Raw genomic sequence first — 10,067 nt, 5'->3', positions numbered from 1 at the left:
TGTATTACACAATCGGGATAATTAAAAAACAACTTGCTGGACGGTAGTCTAGCATGCCTTCGTGGTAAGGAGCCCAGGAAAAATAGGATGCTGAAAAAAAGGTTTGTACAACAATATGCATGTTTATTATCTGAAAGTTTTACATCTCTAGGATGTCACTGCATAGCGTGTTCCGTCATCGGCGATTCGAACAATGTAACAACCCACGATAGTCGCATACTCCTCTCACGAGTGCGCCTCTCATTTAATTATTTATTTAATAAGGTATCGTCGAATCGCGACCGGCCAACCTTTTACAAATATAATATCTATATATAATATATGAATCTCGGACAAAAAGAACGCATATATCAAGGGATCACAACCGCTCCTTTGACAATAATCAATTAATCTTGCGTTTCTTCTTGAGATTGAGACAGGGAGAGAAACGCTGAAAGGAAAGAGGTGGAAAAAAAACATTTTGTTGTCGACTCCCTCGTCAAGACGTAACAAATTTGCATCTCTTCTCATACAAACAATAAATAATTTCGTCCAACGCCATCTGATAACGTCAAATAACAATCAAACAATAAGTAACCATCAAATAAAATATACCGTAATAATGTGAGAACAAATCGTAGCGTCGCTGCTACGAAAGAACTCACGCCATTTGATTGTTTCGGGATGAGTTATCAGTTTTGATGTACGGTCTCCGCACGGATCGTCCGTTCAATCACAATAGTTCGCATACGTTACTAATCACCAGTCTGTATTTAATTGTCGAGAAACACGCTTCATCGATGCTTCGTTAATTTCGACCATATATTCAATCGTTGTGTTCCTATACATATTACCAATGTCAAATATTTCATTTTTTTTTTTAATACAATTGCGCATAACATAATTACAATTTAAAAAATGTGTAGAATAAATGTATTTGTATAATAATTTCTGCAACAAAGCATCCAGAGCATTGCTGGAAAAAAAAACTTGAATAATAATTATTAAAAAGAAATAATTAAAAAAAAATGATGAAAACGTAATACTACTCAAATAAATGCCTCAAATTCTTAAATGCAATCTTATGATGTTTTTCCATTAAAAAAAATTAATAAGCTTTATCTTATCACATAATTATATTTTAAAACATAAAGCATAAACGTACGTAATGTAACAAATGCAAAATTTTAACACGTTAAAGTCAAAACATGCAGATCCACCTGTAAAACCATTGTCGAGAAGTTTGCAAAATTTGAAATAATGTTTACAATACACGAGAAATTTCCTATAAATCGAATAGCAATGCGCATTTGCATTCACGATTACTTGCACCGCAAATAACCAAAATGGTAATTCTGTATCCAAACATTTTTTCCACTGTAACATACAACACGTCTTCGGATTTCTCTTTATTATGATCCCCGTTTCTTTTCCTTCTAGTACCCTTCGAATAAAGGTATAACCATTAGCAATTATTTAAAAAATACCACTTGTCTGTGTTTCTCTCCAAAATTGTCGCCCGAGAATAAACAATCTAATTCGTCTAAGACATATCTCTGGAACGTGCAGTCACTACCACGCTCGGAATACTGCACATGACATGATAATTAAATTCGTAATGTGTAATGATTTAAAGAAAAAAAAAAAGAAGTACTGAAAAAAAATATATACATGTATATATATCTATATATACACGCGCAGCATCTCTCATGAAACAATGACATTTAAATTAGCTGTTTAAAGCAATGATAAAAATACTATACTATTAAAAATAAAAATAATATTAATAATAACAGCGAGTCTCATAATTATATTTAACATCAACAGTGGAAGCAATAAATACAAATGAGAATGAGGAAATGTTTTTTTAAAGAGCGCTACCTTTACGAAGAATCATTTTGGTTGAAGTGTCATTACCCCGCATAGTTCTGAGAACAATTCTTTCTCAAGTACGATAATCATCGAAACTTGACTCATTGCCGATTATTTATATTTCTTAATTCATTAAAATGCAATCAAGAGAAATAATTTGCATAATTTCTTTCAAAATTTATGTTTATCAAATTAAATTAATTCTGTATCTCGATGTCTTCGTGCTGAAACACAGGAAAATTAAAAGCTAGATCAGATACAAAACATCGGACGCACTCGATGTCTTCGACAAACACATCGGCTACAAAGCAATTATAAATTTTCGCAAGCCCATGTGTCCAAGTGAATAAATCTGTGTATCTTTGCCTCACATCGTAAATCACATCGACATTAACCGTCTGTGTCCGTACCGGAGTGCGTGTACATGTGTTGGAAACGTCGCGTGCTAAATATTACATCTAAATCATCAGCAAATCATTGCGCGAACTTAAATACATTGAATAACATCCTACATTCCGCTTCCTTCCGCTCTCTTTTCATTTTCTGTTTTCATTTTTTTTATGGTAAACTGATAATCGTGGGAAATAGACTCGTAATAATGCACATAAGTGGTCAGCTAGTGTGATTAAGTAAGCTTTGACAAGCATAAAGCAGATTTACCTAGCATGATAGCCTCCATCAAGGATAATCGCGTTTGTTGCTGTGCAGGATCGGTTGAAGGCTGTCATTTCTTTTTCGCTGGATTTCTTTGTGGTGTAGATGGTCTACCTGTTTGACCAGTGTTCATTCCACCATATTGGTACTTTGCCTTTTTTTCTGACGGTTTCAAGATCTGTGAAAAAATATAATACAATAAACTAAAAATTCGCATCAACGGTGTTAAGGCTGAATAAAAAGAAAATCCTCTCGCCAATCACCTGGAAGCTGCACATCAACGTTTCGTCAACACTCATCATTCCACCGGCATTATCAAATTCGCCGCAATAGTTCGGCGCAGAAAAAAGTGTGACAAGTTGTCGCTTGGCAAAGAACTCATAGCCGTCTTCAACCACTTGATGCGCCCTGCATATGAGATCCATGTCGTGGCGATTCAGGAACTTCGATACAACGTCTGGACCGAACGTGAATGAGACTCCTCTGTCGTTTTCGCCCCAACCCTGAAATATTATCGTCGATTATAATATTTATTTCTGCGTCAATTTAATTGATGCATTAAAATTTGCTAAGTATTTCCACCTGAACATCTTTATCAGGATCAGACCATAAGAGATCACAGAGAAGACCAGTATCAGGTACATCGGTTGGACGCATGATTCTTCTAATTTGCTCCATTCCCTAAAAAAAAAAAATAAAAGTTAGCGATATATCAACTACATTTCAATTTATTTTTACACGAGAAACGAATCGAAAGATTCTCGTTCTTTTGCTAATTACCTGCAGGTCAGGACTAAGCCCGCCATGGCAACAGAAGATTTTCTCGTCGATGATCGCCGCGATCGGCAAGCAGTTAAAGCAATCCGTAAAAGTCTTCCAGAGCTTGATGTTGTACCGTCGTTTGCACTCGTCGTAAAAGCCGTATATCCTGTTTATACTGGCGCACTCGTGATTGCCGCGCAACAGGAAGAAGTTCTCCGGGTACTTGATTTTGTATGCCAACAGCAGACATATCGTCTCCAACGACTGCTTCCCTCGGTCAACGTAGTCGCCCAGAAATAGGTAGTTCGCCTCGGGTGGGAAGCCCCCGTACTCGAAGAGCCGCAGCAGGTCGGTGTATTGGCCGTGTATGTCGCCGCAGATTTTAAGCGGTGCCTCCAACTCCAGCAAGATCGGCTGTTGCAGGAAAATCTCCCGCGACTTCAGACAGAGGCCCCTCACCTCGGCCTCCGACATGACAACGGTCTTGCCCGGTCGACATCCTCTGACTGTTCGGAAACATTGACGGTTAATAAGATAATTTTATTCGTGATCGCAACGATCCTTCATTAGTGCGGTAGACTGACATCGTTATTCGTTCGAAAAGTGACGGCGAGATAAATAAAAGCGCGACGAATTCGTTGCGTTTATCTCTTGATAAAAATTTTACTGCTAACATCAGTCTCTCCTTAAAGACTCAAAGATAAGAATCTATCTTTAACGTAAGAACAGGCGGTCTATCTCTGGCAAAAAAATCAATAATGCCATTGTCAAGTATAATTAGCGCCGTACTTATATCGTATTACTTATACCGTTACGCGCGTATTGCTTCTAGAATTACTCGAGCGCGATACGTTTAATACATCATTATCCCGTCGATTTACCTCGTGAGTTTCTATTCAGATCGCCGTCAGCTTTAAAGTATGCGTCGCCTTCGACTCGCCGTACGCCGTTACGTACGGTTATGCAATTCTTGAATTCGCATCGACTAGAGAACAATAGGATACGAGCTGGCTGTATCGACGTTCTCGTCACTTAAACAAAGCGTCGTCGAATCGATAATGACGCCTAATGAGGCGTTCTTCGCTTCTGTCCACCGCGCTAATGAGGGACGGTCGTACTCCTTTTTACGGGTACACCGAGCATAACTCTACTTTGGGGCATGGAAGATGATCAAGTTCTGCCGGTATTAGCCGTCTTAATAAACAGGGTGGTTACAGATTACGGTCAGGCCAGATCATCCTTGCCTAATCTCGAGCACATGGGCACAATAACGGTATTTCCGGCGTAATCTACGGTGGTATCGCATCGATTGTAGTAGCGCCAAAGGCATTAGGTTACCGAAATGTTCGTAGAGTAACGGGCCAAACCCGAAATCCGTTGGAATCGCCCGGTCTCACCTGAGCTTTCAACTCCTCGCGCGAAACCTAGTGACACCCACACCTTTCCTGCTTTCAAGGCGAATGCAATCTATTATTGTAAGACTCTACACGAGTTGTCAGCTTCGCGGACTTGGTTCTATTCAGCGAAAACGAGTTCTGACGGATTTCGAGTTTAACCAGTAACTAATACGTCTTGGGAGTGCCAGTTCTCCTTTCGTTGAGAGAAAGAGAGCTGTTTTCGACACGGGTTGTACAATTCAACATAACGAATGTCTAAAATGCCACTCAACTTTGGATTCTGGATCTATGAGAGTCCGAATAAGTCAACCTTTCCTAATATTTCTGTCGTAGCTAAATTTCGCACAATTGCAACGCAATGAGTAAATGCATCGGTGTGCAGATCTGTGCACGCCTTTACCTACTGCTGACTGTATATAACACATTAATAAAACGATAATCTTATCTTTATACAATTAAAATTTAAAGTGATAATTTGTCACAATAAAGAAAAAATAATTAAAATTTAGATACAGATTTAAATTCAAATATCTCTTATCAATTTTATAAGAGATACTTGTATTTAAATATACATCAAAATTTATGTTGGTTATTTTCCTTTTGTTACAATAAATAAATCTATTAATATTAAAAAAGTGAATTTTTAAAGATGCAACAACAGTAATTAAGTTTAACTAAAAAAAAAATAAAAAAAAAAATAAAATAAAAAAAAGTTTTTTTTAATTAATTATAATTCGTATATTCGTCCTAATCGTTTAACAAAGGTACGCCAAATATCTTTATATGACGTCATTCGACATTCAAAGCGCTAATAAGCAGCAGAGGCAAAGGGAACAGATGATTTACTCGACACCCAATGCAGATCATCTCTCTTTATGACGCTACAGATGTGTCGTCGGTTCGTTATTTATAGGCATAAAAGGGAATTCACGGTGCGGCTGAACTAGTCTGATACTGGCTATCGGAAAACTGCATATTAGCAAGGTCACGGCGACCATAGAAGATGCAGAGATTCCGTTACCCGGGAGAGAAGCTATTGTCACTTTTCTCTTCCACGAGTATATTCCAGGCAAAACGCTGGAAATGTCACTTCGCGTCGCGCATCGGGCGCTTAAAATAAGCGCTTAAAATAAGCCGGAATAAAAACGGATTTCCTCGGAGATCCAAGGACCACGCGCAAACACCTCGCGGACGTTGGCTCGCGTTGGTAACTTACGAATTAATATAAAAATCTAATTTAACTGAAGCGAGAAAAGCTCTCGATATTTATACGTAACGATGCTTATTTTTAGAATAAACCTATTAAAATGCAACTGGAGAATCTTAGTAGCTTTCCTCAGCTTTCACGTCGACAAAAGTTTCAGCGATACTCGCGTCGATAAGTACACTTCGGTTCTACAATATGGAAAGAAAATAGATATATGGAAAAAAAAAAATATATGATAAATTGGAAATAACTTGTCCCTGAAGGGGTTAAAAATAATTGTAAGGTCTCGTGTTAACGATGACTCTGGAGTGCAAACTTATGTCACTTCAGGGACACGCGGCGTGAACGTACTTATTGCGGTAAATTTCCTACGTTAACTGTATCGTTTCCTGTACATTTCGAGTTATGCCCTGCCAAGATTTTAATTTGCAAAACTTGCTAATAAATCAAATAAAATCACAGCGCCGATAAAATCTCCACGTTATCAATATTATTTTTATAAATCACGCATGCGCCCGGCCTGAACTTCACCATGAAAGACTAAGATTTTAAAATAATTTGTCCCTGAAGTATTTAAAAATAATTTGTTGTCGCGCTGGACTGAAAAGTTTTACGAGCAGAGTTAATATTAATGAAAGCTCAAAAATTCATTAGAATAGCTTAACTTCTAACCGCGAATGTATATACAACGCAAATTAAAATAACGTCGTTTCACGTAATATCGTTTCATAATAAATGTTACGTCAAACAGAACGTAGTCATTAAATTTTTACCTTAATTGTAAATTAATTTATATACGTATATATCCTCAACATTTATCAATCACAAATGCATTGATGCAATATCCACACATTAAAACTAATTGATATTAAATACGTTAAATAAAACGTTCATCTAAACGATAATGGCTTCATATCACAAAATTTGTATGCGTTTTGTAAATAATGATAAATTATATCAATAAGATATCTTTTACAATCAAAAAGGTAATTTGAGCTAACAAAATTTGTATCTTGCATGTGTAACGATAATACAAAAATACGACTTTTAGTTGGCAATTTTAAGATTTTGCATTTTCGCAAAATAAAATAAAGTTAATAAAAAAAAAAAAGAGAAGAAACATGGAGATTATATTCGAATAAGGGATATAAAAAATATACTCGAAGCACATGCACTTTGCTACGAATATTATGGATCGCATAAATACATCTATTATATCAAGCGTGCTCTAACACTTAAGCTAACATCTGAAACCAATGATTGCTCGACTTTTTACGTAGATAAAGCATTTCAAAATGAGAAGGCTACGAGTGCGTAAGGGGAGAAAGTGATAATTCTCAAACGATTGAGCTAAGTGCATCGACAGATCCAGAAATAACTTCGAGTGATTCGAGAAGCGTTTGTGTGCGGATACTTGTACTCCAAATAAGATGGATTGTAGATTTTGTTTTTGAGTAAGAGCGTGTAGTTGTCGCGTCTTCGAGTCTGGGAAAGTTTTCAACAGGATCGACGGCCGAGGGAGCGAGCGAAGGATCGCATTCGCGCGTGCTGGATCAGTTCTCCTTCGCTCGCGGAAACTAATACGGAAAAAGAAAACGGAGGGGAAAAAGGGAAGAAGTCCGAGCGGGTGGTTACGCCGCGAAAAGCAACGGCCCGGAACTCACGCGATTCAACGCTAAACGTGGCTAACTCGAATGTCACTTGCGCCATATTCGCGTCATTCTTTTTACCCTGCGCCGTTTCTACGACAGCTTTAACGTCGTTTCGGCTTTAAAGCGCGACGTCTAATCAGGAATATAAATTGCTTTCCACTCGCGACAAGTGGGCTGCTAAAGCCAACCCCGCTTTCCATTTAATTCGTGTCACCGTGCGCCGACGACTCGAGTCGATTCCGCCTGACCCTGCTTTGGTATCAAATGCCCCAAGAGAAAGGAAAATAGATCAACTATCGTTTATCAGATTACACGTAAGCGTGACTATTTTACGCGGTAAAAAAAAAAAAAAAAAACGAACGTTACGCGCGTGATGTAATTAAAGTTATAAATCAACCTTGTACTTCTCTTCTACATCGACAAATCGTGCACATCACGTCCGAGCTGCATCGTAACGTCACGGGGTGTACTTTATCCTCCGACTTCTCCGCACGTAGCTGTTCTTAAGTAATTTCTTTTTCTTTTTCGCAGGGAACACGTATGACGCAGTGACATCGTTCTCGTTGGAAAACTCTTTGCTAGCTATCATTTTGCGGCTACGAGCTCTAGCTGAAAACGAAAATCATTGTAGAGAAAGGACGAAACGTGGTTAAGAGCTCCAGGTCGGGTCTACGATAACTGTGCTAAGCCTCGAGGTGTAAGAAATTAACCAGACACGTCGAGATTTCGATAGACCGATCGTAATACGGTCGGTTAGTTTCTTACGTCTCGAAGCTTTCTGCGTCATTGCAGATCCGACTTAAAGCTACTTACTACAATACTCGCTGAATCTCGTATCGCGATTCACCTTTTGAGATAATGGATTTGCATGCTACTGAATGACGGGATGCAAATGGAGCACACAGAAGTCGGGATAGGACAGTCGTGGAACAAAGTCTACATGGGAAGCCCGTCGTTTCCTGTTGCTTTGCTGTAACGGTATGACGGTGCTTGACGGTGAGACGGTGTCAGTGTGATGATGCTTCGTGTCCAATGCTGTGTCGTGTGGGTTAGTGACGGCGAGGGATGGCGATGGTTATTGCTGTGTAGTAGCTGCGTACCGACAAAGTCCGACGAGAAAATATCTTTTAGCTTGGCTTTCTTCTGAACCTGGTCTTTCTGCGTGTGGTATACTTTACCGCACAAGGGGGTTCCCGCATTCGCGTAGCATGAGAGAGAGAACAAACAAAAAGAGAGAGATTTGTTTCGTTTTCTGCGGCTGAAGAGAGCGGGGGGAGGGGGGGGGGAGTAAGAGATCTTGACCGCACGGTGATCAGCGACGATGGGGCGGAAGAGGGGTCGCCGATGCGGTATGCGCGGAAACGGAGGAAGAGGGCTGTTTAAGTCGCGAGAGCGGTGGGTAGGTGTATTCGCAGAGTGAAAAACAAACGCGATCGAGGTAAAAAGAGGGGGAGAGAGAGAGAAAAAACAGACGCAGCAAACTTCGAACGAAAAAAAAAGAAAGAGAGAGAGAGAGAAAGAAGTCGAAAGAAAACGGGAAGGGACGGTGGACGCGTCTCGTGACTTTCTCACGCGGTTTACTACGACAAATGACGACCGCGGCCCGGGGAACAAGATCGATAACTCTCCCCGCGTCTCTCGATCCGATCGACGCGGAGAAGTCGCACGACGACAGAGGAAGGACGCGCGCGATCGGAGCACCACGTCACTGCTCCCGCGCGGCAACGAAGAGAGAATTAATAGAGAAAAAGAGAGAGGAGACGGGAAAAGGGATGCCGCGACGCGGATGCAACCCGGTCCGAGACCTCGTCCCGACGAGGAAACGTTACGGGAGCGGCTATCGCGTGCGACGCGGCCGCGTCGCGATTCGGCCCGCGCGTCACGTCACGTCACGTCGCGTTGCGTCGCGTCGCGTCGCCCGCGAGCCCGGCTGCGCCGCGGGCGAGCTCTCCCGTCGATCGACATGGATATCGTCGGCGGGCGTTTTTTCGCGCGTCGCAGTCACATACCTTCCAGCAATCTCTGTATCAGGTTATCGATATTCAAGTCGACATCCGCCATTTTTTCCTGCCGCTGACTGACTGGCCCGATGTTCGCGGACTGGCTCGTACTCGCCTGGCACGCGCATTTGCACCGCCGCGACGCGAGACGCAACCCCGGCGCGTCTTAATACGTGTGCGTGCCGTTATCGACTGCGGATTTTCCACCCCGGGGCTCGAACGACAAACCGTCCTACCAGGTCGAACGCCGCCAAAAGACTCTTCGAGACTCTTCTGTAGTCGTCCGTCGTGCCGTCGACGAGCCGAACGCGACCGCAACGCCATGCGATGCAACTTGCATTGGCAAGATGGCTCAAGCTCAACGAGACCTGTTAAGGCTCTTCCACACTGACGCGATAAGCGACGAGCGATGAGCGACATGCAATAAAAACTCTGCTTTTGTTTTGCGACTAACGTAAGGTTTAAAAAAAAAAATAGTATTTATTGGATTTTGTTCGTCTCTCGTTGCTCATCGCTATCAATGCGAAAGAACCCTTACAGAGAT

General features: G+C 41.0%; 1 protein-coding gene across 4 annotated transcripts; it reads right to left on the bottom strand.

Moving 5' to 3' along the window:
* Nucleotides 1-102: 102 nt before the first annotated feature.
* On the bottom strand, nucleotides 103-9,831 carry LOC139111502 (serine/threonine-protein phosphatase PP1-beta catalytic subunit). 4 transcript variants are annotated; one of them, XR_011547220.1, is made up of 7 exons: nucleotides 9,533-9,831; nucleotides 8,624-8,695; nucleotides 3,286-3,773; nucleotides 3,088-3,186; nucleotides 2,769-3,008; nucleotides 2,512-2,683; nucleotides 103-2,075 (listed from the first exon to the last, which is right to left on the bottom strand). XR_011547220.1 is itself a non-coding variant. In XM_070671829.1 (6 exons), exons 1-6 carry the CDS (start codon nucleotides 9,582-9,584, stop codon nucleotides 2,576-2,578), a joined length of 1,059 nt encoding a protein of 352 aa, XP_070527930.1. In that variant the 5' UTR covers nucleotides 9,585-9,831; the 3' UTR covers nucleotides 103-2,575. The 4 variants fall into 4 exon arrangements, 3 of the variants coding, with proteins under 3 accessions (XP_070527930.1, XP_070527931.1, XP_070527932.1); XM_070671829.1 differs by having other exon boundaries at nucleotides 103-2,683; XM_070671830.1 differs by lacking the exon at nucleotides 8,624-8,695 and having other exon boundaries at nucleotides 103-2,683; nucleotides 9,533-9,825.
* Between the last annotated feature and the right edge of the window lie 236 nt (nucleotides 9,832-10,067).

Source organism: Cardiocondyla obscurior, linkage group LG24 (assembly GCF_019399895.1).
Source record: "Cardiocondyla obscurior isolate alpha-2009 linkage group LG24, Cobs3.1, whole genome shotgun sequence".
Taxonomy (NCBI): Eukaryota; Metazoa; Arthropoda; class Insecta; order Hymenoptera; family Formicidae; genus Cardiocondyla; species Cardiocondyla obscurior.
Note: the sequence above shows the minus strand (reverse complement) of the source record. Positions and strands in the feature narration are given on the sequence as shown.